The sequence below is a fragment of the Heterocephalus glaber genome, unplaced genomic scaffold (assembly GCF_053883595.1).
Source record: "Heterocephalus glaber isolate CG9 unplaced genomic scaffold, H.glaber_assembly_v1.0 deba00001550, whole genome shotgun sequence".
In the NCBI taxonomy this organism is placed as follows: domain Eukaryota; kingdom Metazoa; phylum Chordata; class Mammalia; order Rodentia; family Bathyergidae; genus Heterocephalus; species Heterocephalus glaber.
The window spans coordinates 14,893,548-14,912,138 of record NW_028258343.1 but is presented as its reverse complement, the minus strand read 5'-3'; the positions used below and the strand labels follow the sequence as shown (position 1 = coordinate 14,912,138).

Sequence of the window (18,591 nt, the reverse complement as noted above, 5' to 3'; positions counted from 1 at the left end):
AGAGCTAGAGGCGCCATCCCGAATTCATCCTGCCATCCCCGGCCCTGTCACTTAGTGCTCTTGGTTTTTATTTCCTAAGTGTGTCTCAGATCTGGTCTTCTCTGTCGTCACTCGCCTCTGCCTCAGTTTAGGCCCTCACTGACTCTAACTCCCACTCGAACTATCTCGGGGTCTCTTCAGCAGTCACTGGGCTTGCAACTTCACCTCCTTCCTACTTACTCTTCATCCTGAAGCCAGAGGAAAGTATGGAGATTGCTTATCTGATACTTTGCTGATCTCTCTCCGTCTCTTTGGCAAAACATACAAGGTTCCTGGTGACCTGCACCTACTGCCCCTCTGTCTCTTCCCTCTGTGTCCCCCTTTGTGTGTTGTGTTCCCACCATGCCTGCACGCAGAGTTGTGTGTAATTCCCTGCTTCATCTGGTGGTTTTGTGCTTTCTTGCCTTCTTCATGCTGTTTTTTCTGACTCAAATTCCACTTCTGTCTGTCCACTTGGTAAATCTCTCCTTGGCCTTCACAACCCTTGGCTTTGTATCAGAATGTCCTTCCCTGGTCTCGCCCCAGGCCAAAAGAATCCCTTCCTCCTTTCACTATTTCTGAACTTGTTCGTGCTTCTAGTAGTGCATGCCTCACATTTTGTTCTAAGCATCGGTTTTCTTGCCTGTCTTTTCTTCTTGACTGTGAGCTGTCTTGGGCAAAGTCTGTGCTGTCATTGTGAGTGTCTAGTGTAGATTGGTGCCTAACAAATGTTTGTTGAATGAATGATTGGTAATGACTCAGGCAGAGGATAATGTAGCTTCCTAAATGATTTGGATGATTGTAATTCAAGAGATCTACTACATGAAAAGTAAAATAAGACAGATACTGATTTAGTCAGTTAAGTAAAACAGAATTGCTCATCAAAAGGTTATAAACGTGAAATCCTATAATGACCCTTGTCATTTTTATCAGACATGCTCTTATAGATCACAGTTCCACAGATGGACCATTTCATCTTCTCAATTTAGTCACTAAGGGAGTTTTCTCTAATTTTACTGCGAACACTGTGGGAAAAGCCGTGCACGAGCTTTTTATATCTTTTCTGCCGGTTATTTTTTTGTTGTCTAAATGGTTTGAGTGATTTCCTGCCAAGCCTAAACCCTCTCTCTTCCAGATTCTATAGCTTACTCATTCATTCATTCATTCATTCAACAAACTTTCCTTCTTGTTGTGTTGCTAACCAAATGATTAAAAGAAAAAGTTCACATGTATTTTGGAATGTCTTTTGTCACGGTTTTAATTCTTTTCTCCTTCTTCTCCTCTTCTAGTCTTTTCAGAGAAGACCGGGGTACCTTTCAGGTTGAAGGAACCAGTGAGAGTAGACGGGCTTCAGCTCTGTGAGAACTGCTGTCAGTATGGCAACGTAGAGGACTGTCTTTCTGGAGGAAGCTTTTGCAGCCAGCACTGTGCTCGGCACGTCAAAGACAAGTAGGTTTGGCCTTGTCCCATCTTCGAAGTGGGTTGTAGAGTTCAAGATCATGGTGCCTGAACATACAGAGCTCTTCCGCCCTCTGAGGTCTGGCAGCTTTTCGTGCCCCACCCCTTTCCAGAGCTTTCTCTGGAGACCCAGCCCTTGGAACCTCTGTCAGCCCAGTCTGAGTCGCATGGCTGACGCTCGCCTGCAGCACAGCCCCTGCCCCTGCCTTGGCCTCACGTCTCCATTCCTTTGATCAGCCCTCTGCTGGGAACATTTAGATTTTCCTGGGTTGCACACACATTTTGACGATCCTCATGATTATGGAAAAGCAGTTCTGTTCACATTTGAGAGTTCTTAGGTGACTCAGTCGAAGCTCCACATAGGGAACCAAGCTCCTGCTGGTGGGTTGCAGTGGGTGGGACTGGCCGCGGTAGGTGGCGTGGTGAGTGGTGTCAGGGTGACCTCAGGAAGGCTGAGGACATAGGAGTGATGCGCAGACCCAGGGACCCTCCCCTGCGGGGACGGCCTGGCCAATTCAGCTTCTCAGCAGGAAGGTGTACTTGTGAATGTCATTCTGTGCTATAAACGGATGACACCGCGGTTATGCTTTCGTGTAGCTTCCCACGTATTTTATCAGCACGACCTTGGAGATTGTTTGTGTTGGCCACCTGGTGCTTTCCAAAGTTGCACTTGGCCTTTCCAGCTGGATTTGCCCTTCTTAGTAATAGATCCTGGCTTTGGTATTACCCTGAAGCTAAGTATCTTTAACTAATTAATTCTTTTATTAGTATAGTTGGCAGAGGTGGTAGACAAATAATTATAAGCTTGTTAGAACCTATTTCACATATATTGCTGGGCTCCTTTTGAAATTAACATGCAAGGTAATTTCCACTTTCTGGCCTGACGCATGTCCTGTGTCTTAGTGATTTAAAGCAGTCCCTGTACCTAATATGCTAATGCCTGCCATTTGCTCCTGGCAATGAAATATTTTTCCTTTGGAGAACGATGTCTTAAAAATAATTTTGGCACTGATAATCACCATGTAGATGTTTGATAGGTGTTGTTTCCTGTCACTGTTTGGGGGTTATAAACACAACAGGGATCAGAAGGAAGAAAGGGACACAGGAGAAGACAACGAGGAAGAGGATTCTAAATGTAGTCGGAAGAAAAAACCGAAATTGTCTCTGAAAGGCGACCCCAAGGAGGATGGAGACGAGAGAGAGGATGAAATGGTTAGTACCTCTTCTGCAGCCACCGGGAGTCACAGGACTGGCTCTTGGGCTGGGGAAGTCACGGTCACAACCAGGGCTCTAGGCCCGTTGGCTGAGTTTTCAGTGTTGGTTCTGAAATTGTCATGATCGGCAAGTTCCCGGCTTCTCTATGCCTCGCCATCCTGCTCGCAGGGTAGTAATATTAGACACAGGATCCTTCTCTCCAGCTGAAGAGGTGGAGTATTCTGGGGTGTACCCCTCGGGGAAGATGCAACAACAAAACCTGAAGTTTTGTGGATGAATCTTAAATTCCCCTCCCCAGGAAAATGCCAATCCCATTTTGGTAAATTGCAGACAGATCTCATAAAACTAGGGGAGCAACTAGGAAATGGCACATAAATGTCAAGTACTCTTGGTGAAAGCATTCAAAATGTGCTAATGAGAGCATGAGAATCTTCCCTAAAGTATGTATTAATGATTCCAATATGAAAAGAGAACTTGACCAATGTTGAGCACCTGTTACTGTTAGTCACTATTCTACGAGCAGGGAATACACAGATGAATAACAAAAGTAGAAAGGACCCAGTCTTTGCAGAGATTTTTTTTTTTTTTCCATGCTAGGGATTGAACCCAGTACCTTACACATGCTAGGCAAGTGCTGTTCCACTGAGCTATATCTTCAACCCTTTTTAAAAATTTTATTTTGGGATAGGGTCCCACTAAGTTGCCCATACTGGACTCTACCTTGGCAGTCTTCCACCTCATCTCCCAAGGTGCCGGGATTACAGATGTGCCACTGTACCTGGCACACGGAGATATTTTGTCCTTGTCAGGGGTGCATATAATCAAACAAAACGAATGGTGAAATATCAGCTTACACAAAGTTTGAAATTAAAACAAGACATTAGGATTGGGTTACTGCTGTGAATTGGGTTTTCAGTGAGGCCTCCCAAGATGGGTGACACAAGCACTATGGTCTGAATAAAAGGGAGGAACTGGATCTGGGCTTTCAGGGCAACTGAATATCTAGGGAGAATCCCTAAGATGAGAACATATGTAGTCTGTGGCCTTGATATATGTGAGGAAGAGTAGAATCAGGGAACCAGTTAGAAGTTTCTTGCAATAAACTAGGTAAGAGGGCCGTGTGAGATAGAAGACAGTGAGAGGTAGGGTTGCCAGGGGTTCTAAGACTCTGAGGTTGGATCGAACCATTGGCTAGATAATCACGTCACTTACTGAGAGTGGGAAGGCAAGGCTGGAGTAGAGAATCAGGAGTCCCTCAGCCATCCTGGGTCTGAGATGCTCCTCAGCCAGCCAGGTAGACATCTGTAGGGGGGATCGGATGCAGGCACATGGAGGCAGGCTCAGGGAGGTGGAGACAGTGATTGGGAGGATTTGGCACTGAAGTAACCATGAAGCCCAAGGCTGGTGACAGGTGGGGAAGAAAAGAGACCAGATTGGCAGAGACAGCAGAGGAGCCCAAGAAAGAGGTGCCAGCGAGGTCTGAGGAGAAGCAGGACAGAGCGGACGTGGGTGAGGAGAACAGTGTGGAGGAGGCGCAGCACCCAGGCCCCTCAGATGTAACTGTTGGAACCGATCTTCTTTTCTTATGAGCTCAGGCCGAAAGCAACATGGCTCTCAAGTGAACTGTATTCTTACTTTCTTTAGAAGTTAGGAAGTGAAACTGAAGAAAAGGACAACAATGAAAAAAGCTTTCTGACAGCTCTGTAACTTTACACTGGTGCCAATTTCATGAACTTATAGGTCGTCATTTTTCTTTTGTGCTGTAGGACAACAAGCAGGATGGAAGAGTCCTCAGGGGTTCGCAGAGAGCCAGGAGGAAAAGGCGAGGGGATCCGGCTGCCTTGAAGCAGGGTGAGCTGATGAGAGGATTTGCTTGGAACCTGGGAAACCTAAAGCGATTCACGCAAACAGAAGTTCTTGTCTTGCTGTTCTGCACATGGTTGTAGTTACAGGATTGCATTGGGTTTTTCTTTGATTCAGTTTGTCGGGAAAAATGGGGGCCTGAGGGAGGGTGAAAAGGACAAAGCATGATATATTCATGTATGGAAATGCCACAGTGAAATGCATTAATTTATACGATTAATACATGTCATAGTTATAATAGGACATTTAAGGTTTAAGAGCATTGGGCTATGAAGAAAGAGGAAGTAGGTGGTCATGTTTCTTCATGGATGACGACATTCCCAGAAACCCAAAATCCCTTCCAGTGGATGGGAAAAGCACACTTAACACACGTGCCCCGTTGTTTTTCCCATCTATAAGTACATATGTTGACTGGCGTTTTGCTCATGACCTTTGATTCTCTGAATTAAAGCAGCGACTTGAGGAAGAGTGAAATAGGAAAAAAGGGAAAATGGTAACTTGGGAGTGGGTTCAGCCTAAGTATGGGGACATCTTCTTTCATCTACTGATTTTTCCGTCAAGGAGATGGTACTTGTGTCTTTACCCTTGGAAAACCTCTGTCTTTACTCATTTCTCAAGATTTTAGGTTTCCCATGTTCCCTCTCAGAGATACAACCTTGAGCTCTACACCCCTTTTGTTCTCCTACAGTTCCACCAGCAGGATTTTATCCTCTGGCAGAGCCCAGCCCTCAGGCCCTTCCCTTGAATATTTGGCTGGAGAAACTTTTCCCCTTACTTGGAATGGACCTTGGGTTATTTCCCACAGAGACCTAAGAGTCTTCTATTCCACTTCAGCCTATTGGCTTTTTTTCTTTAACTATTCAGTTTTTTCTTTCTTTGTGTCTCTTCTTTGCCTATTCAAGTGCATAACCCAAATACTTTCCCCAACTCTGCTACCCATGAAGTTGTTACACTCCTTCTCTCATCTCCAGTACTTCATCAAATTGATCCAAAATAAAGTTGATATTAACTGCCCCCCTCACCACTTTGAACGCTTAGGTACTTTTTTTTTTAACCTAAAAATCTGACTCTTGGTGGATCAGTTATTTTGTCTGCCTTTAAGCGCACAGCCCTCAGCTGCTTGGTGCCTCAGGGAAAATGCTGTGAGCATCCTGCTTGTAGAAGCTTTCACTTCCTGTGGCTTCCACAGTACTGTTTGTTTTTTGGGGGTTTTTTTTGGTACTGGAGATTGAACTCAGGACCTTGCACTTGGGAGGCAGGCGGCGGAACCACTGCGCTAAATCCCCGGCCCTGCACAGTGCTGTTTTGCTGGCCTTCTTCACCTCTGAGTTATTCTCTTCTTTCTTCTGCCTCTACATCTGTGGATGTTTACCACGGCTCACTTCTCAGCCCTCATTTCCTTGGAAGATGAGCCAGGAAAAGAGACTGAGAAATGCCAGCCATGGAAACAGGAGAGGAACCAGGGAGTGAGAGGCTACAAAATAGATCACTGATTACTCGTAGATTTGGAAATTCTATCATTCCGTCTCACTTGCCTTTCAGGTTTGCCTCCTAAAGGCAAGAAAGCTTGGTGCTGGGCATCCTACCTGGAAGAGGAGAAGGCTGTAGCTGTGCCTGCGAAGCTCTTCAGGGAGGTACGGGCCCTTCGGTCAGCATTGTTATTTCCACTGCCTGTGTAGGGCTGTGACTTGAAGTCGTTTCTCAGACATGCTGCTTTTCCTGTTGCCCCTTGCATACCTCCAAGGGCAGTCAGCACTAACGCACACATGCATGCATGCACACACGGACACAATGCACACACGCGCTGTTTTCCCTCAACGTCTACTAGGCTTGCACTCCTGACTTTGAGGGAGAATCTGACTACTGGAATAGTAGTAAAGAAAAACTGGCATGGAATTTTATGTCAGCATCATGGCTTTGAGAGAGTGGGGTAGGGATTTATATCTTAAAACAGTAAGATATCTAAAAACGGGTTTCTATATTACATGAGCATAAAAGAAATATTTTTTCATAGGTAATTTAAAATCAGTTACAAATGGAGGTTATCGGGTGTAGTTCCGAGGAGGAGCCGCTGCCCCTGGACCGAAACAGAGATCAGTAAGCCTTTTTGTGCAAAGGCCCAGATAGTAAATATTTTAGCTTTTGCAGAACTCCTAATTTCTGTTAGATTGGCCGTGGCTGTGTCCTGGGACAGCTTCCTGAGCAAGACTGGTGGTGGCTGGGTTTGACTCACAGACAGTAGTTTGTAGACTTTTTTAGTTATGGCATTATGTTTCACCACGGTAGGTAATAAATCTGCTGTAGGCGTCTTTTATATATGAATGACTATAAGGAATTTTTAAAAAGTAGCGAATGGTACGGGATAGGATGATTACATCTACATTGAGAATATTTAATTTAGACATAATAACAGCGACATATGAACTTATTCTGGGTAACTTTTCTGTAATTTTGGACCTTTACAGAGCAAACTTTTTCACATTTTTTTGTAATTAAAGTGAGGCTACTTCCTTGCATCAGTATACACTCATGTGATCCAGAGTGTAAAAGGACATGAAGTAAATCCCTCGTGAGGAGCCTGTTCCCTCCTACCGGGTTGTTTCTCCTCGAGTGACTGCTGTGACCAGTTCCTTTATTTCCTTCCTAGAGATCATGTGCACCGGGAGCATCCGCATCCACACAGCCTCCCTCCCTGTCCTACGTGTCCCACACTGCTTGACTGTTGCTGTTTTGCTTAACTTGCCTGTTGGGAGATTATTCCATTTCAGTTCATTAATCCTTTCATCCTTCTCCACTAAGGCACGATACTTCACTCTTGAAAGCTCACTCCATGGAACTTTCAGTGGCTTCCCATTCTCAAGCCTTTTGCTGCTGAATATTCTTGTACACCTGTTCATTTTGCACATGTGTGAGTGTGTCTATTGGTCTTAGAGAAAGAGTTGCCGAATTGAAAAGAACGTTCAGATTTTCATAGATACTATGGCACTGCCAGAGACTGACTCGTTTTCAGGCCCACCACTGACCCTGTCAGTTTTCCAAGTACCTTACCGATACAGTGTCAGGGACTTTATCCATCTTTACCAATCTGATAGGTAAAATAGATCTTAGTTTAATTTGCTTTGTGTAACTTTGGTGGATAAGGTTGAGTATCTTTTCACATGTATAAGACAAAGGCTGAGAAACATTACTTTTCCATGCTGAGACTCGTTTATAGCCTTTGTCCGGTTTTCATCGGTCCTTTTCTTTTGGACTTTTAGGAGTAATTTATGTATTTTCTTAGTCCCAGAATGGCGATTATTCACATTTTTAACTAGGCCTTTGGGGCAGTATTTAAGCTGCTGTCATTTTGCATTGTAGCACCAGTCCTTTCCATATAACAAGAATGGATTCAAGGTTGGGATGAAGTTGGAAGGCGTGGACCCTGAACATCAGTCTGTGTACTGTGTCCTCACCGTGGCCGAGGTAAGCTTCGCCTCATCTTTATTTTTTATTTTTTTGGTATCAGGGATCGAACTCGGGACCTTGGGCTTGCGAGGCAGGCAGCAAAACCACTGAGCTAAATCCCCGGCCCATCATCTTTATTTTTTAAAGAAAATGGTGTTCATGGATTTGTTTTGCTTGAAATACTAGGGATTAAACTTAGGGAGCACTGTGATACATTCTCAGCCTTTCTCGTTTTTTATTTTGACGCAGGCTATTGCCCAGGCTAGCACTGATCTTGAAGTCTTCCTGCTTCAGCCTCCAGCATTGCCTGCATCACTTGGGTCTGCTGGGGCTTTAGTAATGAGAAAACCTCTCATTGGTTGAGTGCTTACGTCATACTAGGCATGGTGCTTAGTGTCTTGTGTACATCATCTCACCTGATCTGTGTCATAATTCTATCCTGTGCAACTCAGGTTTTTCTTGCACCCATTCAATGGATGAGGGAACTGAACTATGAGACATGAACTATGTGTACAAGGCCACACAGCTTCAAGCCGTTACAGAACCCAGATTTTAATGCAAGTCTGTCTGACTCCATAGAGTTTACTGTACTATGTTCCTTAACCTGAGGAACAGAATGATAAATATTTACTTTCTTTAGCATTTTGAGAGTGTCTCTGGAAATTTCAGGCAGAAGTAATTAAGTCAAATATGTGTAATTATATCCATGCATGGTAAGACTCCAGTGGATTACTGAGAATACGTCCTTTGTGTTTTTTCTCCCGGGCTGGCCTTCTTCTTTCTCTTGAGCCAGGGTTGTGCGCCTTTTGGAATTCCCCCCAGAAGAATACCAGTGCTAGTGGTTATCACAGCGCTCTTTCCCTGGCTCCTGTAGGACGGGAGCACACGAGGTCTGGATGGGGGCGATCACCCTGAGCCGTTGCCATGGCTGCCTGGAGCATAGCACGTGCCGGGCCCAGGGCCGAGCAAAGGTTAATTCTTGAAGCAGCAACCTTTCGAGACAGAGCTCATTCTTCATCTTTCAGATGAGAAAACCGAGGCCCAAGAGCTAAAGTCATCCTGCAGTTCCTCTTGTTGTAATTGCCGCGAAGGGCAAGGCTGAGTTTTCATGCATCCGAAAAGAGCCGTTTAGCGGCTTTCATGGAGAGAGTGAGAGTCCTGCAGCTCTCCAAGTTGCTTGGACATTGTGGGTTCTTTCCCTTCTGGACCCTGTGCTGGTCCCCTGTGAGTTGGCAGGGGAGAGCTAGGCTTCATGGTGGGTGAGTGGTGTTTGTCCTTCAAAGTGGATGTGATTCCCAGGGAGGGGACCAGGTGTGTGCTGCTGACCTGGAGCAGTAAGGGCCAGGCAGAGGGAAGGAGCTGGAGAAAGATGCTTTGGTGCAGCTGGAGACAGAAGGGCTGCAGACGAGGAAACCGACCGCAGGGCTTAGTGGAGGAGGGATGAGAAGCAGTGTCAGCGGGGTGGCTGCTGTCCACGACCTGGAAGCCACTTTATCCCCAGCCAGGGCATTTGTGTGAAGTAATCCAGGAAGTGGAGACTGCTTTGGAGAAGTTAGTGCTGGAATAAGAAGGGCCGTTTACTAGTGTGTGTGTGCGTTTCTGCTCTTGGGTTGTGAAGGATATTTACTGTACTTCAGCTAGGTTTTATACAATAAAAGTTATGTTTCAGATGGCAGAAACTTCAGCTAGTGTAAGAGCACTAGTGTCTGTTCCATTCCCCACCCTACATACACTGAATGTGTGACCCAGAGCAGTTTGTTGTGTCCACCCAAGTGTTTTCGGAATGTATGAGATGTGTGCATGGATATCTTTCTTTTTTACCTATAAATGATAGACTACGTGATATTCTGCAGCTTTTGTGACATACAAGGTATGACTGAGTTGTGCAGTGAATATTTAAATTTAAAAACTTTAGTAAAAACACACTGTCATACTCTCCCTCAGAATACCCCTGCTGACTTCGAACATACCTACCCCATCGTTTTTCCCACTTTCTGGAGCAGTTCTGGAAGTCCACTTTCGTTTCTTTCGCTGCACTCTTGCGGCTGCCTCAGTGTCCTGGAATCAGTTGGAAACACTGACCTTTCATGGTCATTCAGACTTTGGGGAAGAGCCAGAAGTCACATGGTGACAGATCCAGTGAATAAGGGGAATGAGGACACAGGGCCCTGTCTTGGTGAGCATGCCTTTGCATTTGGATGGCAGTCGGAGCAGCTCTCACTGTAGTTTTGATCACACCTCATAAAAGACCCTCACAGAAGACGGCTTCCAGAACTGCTTCAGAAAGTGCCAAGTGTGATGGGATAAGTGTATTCAAAGTGAAGAGGAAGATTTTGAGGAGAATTCATAGCAATGTGTCTTTCACTCCATGAATTTTTTCAATATAAACATTCACTGTATATTCTGATCACATCTGGTATATTATACATCTTTTGATACTTTTGTTCATTGGGTAGTACTCCATTTCATAGAATTGTTTTAATTCATTTAACTGTTCTCACATTGATAATAACTGTTCTTTTTCTCATTATTAACAAAAAGTATATGTGAATATTCTTTTTATTTGTCTGTTTTTTCCTATGAAATCCAACCTTAGAATTGCCAAGTGAAACATTACCTTTATGTTTCTTTTTTTTTTTTTTTTGGTACCGAGGATTGAGCTCAGGACCTTGTACTTGAAAGGCAGGCAGCCGCACCACTGAGCTAAATCCCTGGCCCACCTTTACATTTCCGTTGTGTGTTGATCTAAATATATATCAGTTGTTACATTCTCACTAGGGATGCAAGAACATTTGTTTCCTTAAGATTGAGAGACATTATATTTTTTATTTTTTCTCCCCCCTCTTCTCTTTCTGTTTTTCTCTTCAATGAGAAGAAACCATAAAGTGTTTGAAATTCTAGCCACTAGAGGGTTGAGTACTGGAAGGCAGGAGAGAGCTGAGACAGAGGAGCAGGAGGAATCTAGGTCCCGAGGAGGTAGAAGTCTTAGCCAGGAGGAGGGAGAGAGGAGTGATGTCAGCAGCACAGCTGGGCACAGCTGTTCGGAGCCAGGCGTTTGAGGAACTTTTTGACCCAGAAGGTGAATTGTCGCCTGAGAGTGAGGAATGATGGTGATGGGATTGGGAGCCTCAGGAAGATGGCTTGAGGACAACGAAAGATGAGCCAGGCAGGGTGGTACACGCTTGTGTTCCCAGCACCCTGGAGGTCAAGGCAGAAGGATTCCAAGTTCCATCCCAGCCTGGGCAACTTAGCAAGACCTATCTTAAAAAATCCAGAAGGGTTTGGGGTATAGCTGGGTATCCAAGTCAATCCCCAGCACTAGGGAAACAAAATAAGAATAAGACAGTGCTGGACAGGGCTGGCTAAGAGCATTCCCATGCCGCAGGGAGAGCCGGCAGTGGGTACGGCAGATTCTCCCGAGTCCATTCTGACTATTCACGGTGCCGCAGCTTGTGGTCCATAGAGTAGAGCACAGGAGGCCATTGCCTCAGAGGAGTAAGGAGAGCCAGGCTAGGGTCCTGCCTCTGGTCACCATACATTTGCTGATCACTACTTACCTTGTTTATGTATACCTCTATTTAAAGACACATTATTTAGTATATATATCGTTGTTTCATTAATGTTGAACTCAGAGCCAACAGCCTTGTAGCTCACATCTGACTGAAGCTTATGTCACACACGTATTGTTTATGCGAGGCGCATTACAGTGTTCTGGCATTCAGGACTCCTTTTAAAGAGCAAAATCACCAATGAGGAGGACAAAATGTGGAAAACGTGGCCCTAACTACCCCACACGAGGGCACCTGTTTACAGTGTGAGAGACAAAACAAGACTCATTTTTTTCCACTGCTGACACACAGGTCACAAGCAGTGTATTATATTGGTGAAAAATATGCTTTAGCAAGGGGAATTCACAAATAAGCAGTGAACTCTCGAATAATGAAAAGCGACTATATGGCATTCGCCAGATTGGATCTAGGTGCAAACTCAGGATGATGGGATTTTGCTAGGCAAAAAGGACTTGAAAAGGACAATGAGGGCAAAACTTTAAAAAATGTATGATATTTTACGTGATTGCCAGGAAAGGAACCATCAGCATGAGGGGGCTGCTGGGAAGAAAATAGAAGGATGAGTGTGAGCACCGGTAGCTTTCACAGAGATGCAGGCGGGCTGTACTGGGCGTAGCTGGGCCAGCAAAGTGGAGGAGCAGACGATGCCGTCTCAGGGTGGGACTCACTTGTGTGGGCAATGAGACAGCAGTTCCTGGCTGGGACCGGATGTGGGGAACAAGCGTCTGCAGTGAAGAGGAAATGCAGGGCGAGAAGAAACCAGGGTTCTGGTGGCTGTTGCAAGTCCTCAGGACGGGCAGGAGGGGTGAGCTGGGCGCATGTCTGAGGAGCCAGTGGCTGCCCGGGAGGGGAGGGTGGCGTGGCCAGAGGTGGCTCGGCCCTACCCTCAGCCAAGAGGGCTGGACCGCAGGACCTGGTGTGCCCTCGGCGGTCTCCTCGAAGTCTGCGGAGTTGGGCGCACCTGAGGAAAGGCCTCTGAGGGCCGAGCTGGGGAGGCTGTGCGTGTGGGAGACTGTTCACAAAGCTCGGCAGCCCGGAATGCAGAGCACAGCAGAGACCGTGCGGAGAGCAGAGGGAGGAGTCCCGGAGGGCAGAAGCTCGGAGCACTGGGCCTGTCAGGGCCTGCGAAGCTCTGCTTCTGGGCTTGGAGATGACGCCCCAGCTGCCCAGGCCGGGCCGGAGAGGATGTCAGGATGGGGGCTGCCCCTCCTGAGAGATTGTGTTTCCCAGCGATCGAGCCTCTCCGCACTGCTGTAGATTTTATATCTTCAGTAGGGCAGTACCTTTCAATTGAAAAAGTACTAACATATAAAACATAATCATGCACTTCTCGCCCCTCCTCACTCCCACTTTCGAAAAGAAATCATTGTTAACAGTTGGACAGACAGAATCTGCCAAAAATATGTATACATACTTCAGTCTTTCTTTTCCTGAAATATGTATACATTTTGGGGGGGAACTCTATATTCTTGAAGACTTTTAGTATGAATTTACGTGTATACAGATGCATGTGTTAGTATGTATGTGTGCACATAAAGGGGTAGACTTCATATACACACTAGCATACATACAGAAGTACACAGACTCACTCTCGCATATATAATCTCATAAGTTGACTGATCCTGTATGATTTGTTCTGCCACTTGAGTTTTAATAGAGGGCTTTCCACGACGGTAACTGAATGCCTTGGCTGCACTCGGACTCAGGTGCCTTTCCGTGCGAGATTCTGCTGGACAGGTTTCCTGGAGTGGCAGAGGCCTGCAGCGTGGGCGGCCACTCGGGACACCCCTGCTTTTGCTGGTGGGAAGAACAGAGAGGGGCTGGACTTTCTCTGAGAGAGCTCGAGACAGAACAGGAACCAACTCAGGTCCTGAAAGCCCAGAATGTCCCCAGCTGCGGCCCTGGAGTCAGCTGCAGGGCATGTGTTATGGACACTGAGTTCTTCCCAGGGCTGCAGAGAGCCTTCCTCGCCTGGTCGGGGAGCTGGGAGTGGCTTTTCTCTTCGCCCAGCCCAGCGGCCCATGGAGAGGAGAACCAGTGACTTCTGTCTGTCCCTTGGCAACCTGGGTGTATGGCAGGCAGCCCCTGGCCCTGCCAGTTCTGCTCCTGTACCCTGGCCTGGTGGCCTCCCTGCCTCTGGCCCTGGTGGCTCGTGCTGCTCCGAGTCCGCGACTGGAGAGAGGGTGTGTGTTGTGGGAGTGTGGTTCTTCACCCCAGTCTCTGTGCTCCTGTTGGGACCAGAGCTGTGGCCAGAACACCCCAGCTTAGCTCTCTGCAGTGTTGCTTTTTTTTTTTTTTTTTTTTGGTACCAGGGTTTGAACTCAGGTCCTTGTGCTTGCGAGGCAGGTGCGACAGAACCACTGAGCTAAATCCCCAGCCCATGCAGTGTTGCTTTTAGATGTTGTAATTGTGTGGCTACTTTTGCTGCTGTTAAGGGTGGTCTGATGAACATAGGCTGTGTAGTACCTGATGCCCGTGTTATTTCTGTTCTTGTGTACAAATATTGTGGTTTGTTTCTTTTAATGTCTCAAATACGTCCCTGTTTCAGGTCTGTGGGTACCGGATAAAGCTGCACTTTGATGGGTATTCGGATTGCTATGACTTCTGGGTGAATGCAGATGCCCTGGACATTCACCCCGTTGGGTGGTGTGAGAAAACTGGCCATAAACTGCACCCTCCAAAAGGTAGGGTCACTTTTTGTTTCCTGTTTTGGGAACCCTAAAGACTCATTTTCCTACATGCTAGTTTGGAGTTTTTAAGAATTAAGTCTTTATGATAATTCAGATAGGTCCTCATTCAAGCTTATTATTCACAATAAAAATACGTTTATTAAAGAGAAAGAAAAAAAAGCAGACTCTACCCCAAAAGAATAAACTATGTATTTCCATCTGAAGTAACTCTTGCGTGGTAATGGTACTTAAGTTTGACCATAAATAATTTTTACCTACAAATTTCTATTATTTCATATATATGTGTTCTTGAAAAAATCAACTTGAAAAATTAGCTTTAACTACTTCACATAATTAATTTTATTTAGTCATATTTCTTTGTATTGCAAATCCTGAGCGATAGTGCCTTGAACATACAGATCTTAATATTTAGGAAACTGAAAAGGAGACTAACCCTAAAAATTGGGTTAGGTGGGAGTTGAACTCATAGCAGTTTCTTTCTTTCATTTGTTTGTTCATTTATATTTCATTTTTTGGTGCTGGGGATCAAGTCCAGAGCTACCCCTGTGCTAGGCAAGTGCCTTTCCACTGAGCCATACCCCTAAACCAGTGATTTTGTGTGTTTCACATTTATATAAAGTTCCAAGAAAAACAGATACCATTGTTTTTGGTCCATCACCAGTGTTTCATATGTCCTTCTTTTTCAACTATTATATATTGTGTACTTGATGTCAAAAGTTCAAGTTACTAGTTTCATCATTTTTCTCCCATTTTAGGACTTTTAAAATTTTCTTGGCAGTGCTGGGGACTGAACCCAGGGCTCACATATGCTGGGTAAGCTCTCTGTGTCTAGTAGAGCTATCCCTGCAGCCCCAAGGGCATTGGTTTTTAATGGACTGAGCATCTTTGCTTTTAAGTAAACAATTAATGCCAGAACAGTATTTTCAGATAGTTAAAGGATTAAACAAAAAAACGAAAAAGGTGGTGGTGAAAATTTGTAAGCCTTGTTATAAAGTAACTTCGTACATGTGGGGCATCAAGAGCTGATCTTTTCACTTGCCTGCTGGACTTTAATGAAAGGAAACAAGAGCTAACAGCAGACCAGTAAAATGCTCCATTTCCTATTTTTAAAAAAAGTTGACTAATGAAGTTGTGCAAAATTAAGGCAATGGACATTTCCCTTATTATAATTTGCTAATATTCTTACTTCACAAACCTTGAATTGTCATTTTTTATGGTGATAACCTGAAAAGCTTTTACCTGCTTTTTTATTACAATTTTTTTCAATATTCTATTTGTTCCTATATGTGAGTCTCCCATAATAGAATAGATGAGGGAAAAACTTGACTATCCCAGCTCACTAGTCCAGACTGCTGAGAAATCCTAACTAAATACCGATGGAAGGAACTATATAAAAAGTAAACCCAGGTGTAAAATTTGTTGGTTTCCTTAGTATTTGTTTCCTATTCATTACTGTTTATTTAAAATGAAAAAAAATAGGAAAATTTGTTGATAATAAATACAGCCTGTATCTAAAAAATACACAGTTATAAATTATGAGTTTAATTTTGTATATTGAAAATAATCATTTCATTGATTGATTGGGCATGCTGCAATTAGAAAGGTGGGTTGGAAAAGTAAGTGTAAAATACTTGAATATTGTAGTAAGTCTGTGCGTGTGTGCTTACTCTAGGATATAAAGAAGAAGAGTTTAATTGGCAGACCTATCTTAAGACATGCAAAGCCCAAGCTGCCCCTAAGTCGTTATTTGAAAATCAGAATATAGTAAGTACATACAAATATTTTTTCCTTTCAAAGGAAGTGATTCTTGAGCATCTCATTGGATAAATTACAAGTGATAATATGGAGCTATAATAAATTTTATTGCCTTGGTAAATAGAGTTCTCTTATTTTAATTAAATTTTAAAATTAGTTTAAAATCTACATGAATAAATATTTTATAGCCAAATTATGGTCTTTATTGAATAATAGAAAGCAACTTAGTACAAAATCCAGGTGTAATTTACAATTAAGATGCACAAGCATTAAATGACTGTGATATTTTATTGTTAGCATCCTTTAATTAGGAGCGTGGTACAGATGGGACTCGCGCAATGCGATGAATGTGGCCCTGTGTGAGCTGACAGGTGGAGGTCGCTGGAGACTGCGATGTTCTTCCACAGCCGCTTACACCTTTATCTGCCGTGTAGCATCAGCAAAGGCTGGATGTGTGTGTCTTCCTGCTTCTTGACCTGTATTCCCATTTTCCATTCCGTGTTCCTCTGCTGCTGTCTCTGACAGGACTTGATAGTTTCCCAGGTTCTGCTCTGACTGGAAAGAACAGGCATAATGGGGTAGAAAATCAAAATAGCATCTTTACACCGGATAAAGACTGGCTTGGAAGACGTTCATATCTTGTCTCTTGAAGACAAATGAGCTTCTTAATTCTGAGCCCCACATTAAAAGGACTTGCTGCCCCCATCACCAAGACCAGAGAGCACTGGGCCTTCTCAGACAGAGCAAAACTGTGCCCCTGAAGCCTGTCTTCCCTTCAAGGGTCTGACCAGTTCTTGCTTCCCAGCTTTGCCTGCCAGGATCAGCGGGTGACAGGCAGGCGGGGAGGAGCAGTGACGTTACACTAACAGGGTTCCCTCTAAATGGAAATCAATACCGGGAGTGGGGAAAACCCTGAATTTGGAAGATGACAGCAATGAGTTGGCATGAGGGCATCAGGCTCAGGGATGAAATACTCTCTGATTGGACTGAACATAAGCCAGGCTGAACGAGAGAACTGAAGAAGTGGAGAGGGGGCTAGGAAAGTAGTAGAGCTAATGGGCCAGGTTATTATTTCCTAATATCTTCATCACCCAGAGCTGCTGAATTGCTGAGATAGAAGTACGGACTGGTCAGTAGGCTCTGTGCTTGGGATCTAAGAGGAAGCTCATTTTTCTTTTTCTAGATAATCTACCTGCAAATAGTCAAATATTTATGGTCCTAGCTGATAAATAATTTCAGGGCTTAACTAAAATTAAAATTTCTCTGTAGTATTTATGTTTACTCCTTCAGTTCACACAGGACTTATTCTAATATTTTTCAGATATGTGACCTCCTTTTTGCAATAATAGGTATACATTGTATAATGATAGTAAAATGAGAGATGACATTTATTTTGCTTAAAGTACTTAGAATAACTCCCCTATATGCCAGTCTGTACAGAAAGGCTTTTGGTTATTTTTTAAGAAAGGTAGAAGTGACTTAGTTACAGGATATATTGTGATGGACATAATTCAGATCCAGACAGCTTACTCTGAGATTAGGGTGTTCCTCCTCTCAAAAGAGTATACAAGATGTTTGCATATTACTGTCCCTCAAACGCTAATTCTAACTGAACTGCTGCTGCTTTCCTTTTAAGTCCCCGATGGCTGATTAGCTATGAATTTCCTTCCAGTTACCAGCCATTTTGGAGGGCTGTGTAGATGAACAGCCAGTTTATTTGCTGCTCTTATGAATAACAAATATCTGGAGTGTTAAGTAAAACTTGAAATCTGCAGCTTTTCGTATATTAAGATGACCTACTTTCTGTAGAGTACTCTTGGGAAATCTAAGTGGGAGAGAATTTGTACTGACTCATGCACATTTTTAACTTAAGTGCATATTTCGTGTGAAGTCATTTTCATTGTTAAATCTGTAATCAAGAAAAAAAAAAGAAAGGCCAAAATGTGAACTGTAGGGTGAATAAAGCCTCCTAGTGTAGTTTTCTAAGTAAGGTATCAACATGCATGTTAAAATTATCTTAATCTCTGCAAGGTTGTGAGTGTTTTAGTTTTGAGGCTCAGAGAGTTAATTGGGTGTAGCCATGAGCATTTTTTAAAATTTTGTTTTGTTTTATTGCTGCTGGTTGGAAAGCAACCCTGCTGTCAAACTGGCACATGATTTTTAAATTATGTGAATACAGGGATGGGTAGCAGGAGGTGCAGATTCGCAGGTCTTGCTGTTGTTAAGTGTGTGCTTATCTCTAATTAAATCTGCATTGTTCCATAGACAGTGATCCCATCAGGCTTCCGAGTTGGAATGAAGCTTGAGGCTGTAGACAAAAAGAATCCTGCATTCATCTGTGTTGCTACGGTAACAGATATGGTGGACAATCGTTTCCTGGTGCATTTTGACAACTGGGATGAGAGCTATGACTATTGGTGAGAGGTTTTCCATTAATGCGTGCTTTTCAAAAATTTAATGTGTATCCAGGTAAACTAGGTGTACAGTTTAAAAATAGCTTATAACCAAAAATAACAGTGCTGTGCCCCACTTTTTCCTTTTTCAGAGTTTTAAATTTTAACATGTTCCATATTGCATGT

At 44.0% G+C, this 18,591-nt stretch overlaps 1 protein-coding gene across 7 annotated transcripts in view; it reads left to right on the top strand.

The window, feature by feature from the left end:
- The window catches only part of L3mbtl3 (L3MBTL histone methyl-lysine binding protein 3), a 110,892-nt gene that overhangs the window by 29,099 nt on the left and 63,202 nt on the right, over nt 1-18,591 (top strand). For all 7 annotated transcript variants that reach the window (XM_004845974.4, XM_013072727.3, XM_087190139.1 and 4 more), the window contains 8 exons: nt 1,308-1,467; nt 2,556-2,688; nt 4,458-4,542; nt 6,097-6,188; nt 7,912-8,016; nt 14,116-14,251; nt 15,930-16,021; nt 18,278-18,429. In XM_004845974.4, the coding sequence (XP_004846031.2) occupies nt 1,308-1,467; nt 2,556-2,688; nt 4,458-4,542; nt 6,097-6,188; nt 7,912-8,016; nt 14,116-14,251; nt 15,930-16,021; nt 18,278-18,429 (955 nt within the window). The remainder of the gene's footprint in view (nt 1-1,307; nt 1,468-2,555; nt 2,689-4,457; nt 4,543-6,096; nt 6,189-7,911; nt 8,017-14,115; nt 14,252-15,929; nt 16,022-18,277; nt 18,430-18,591) is intronic.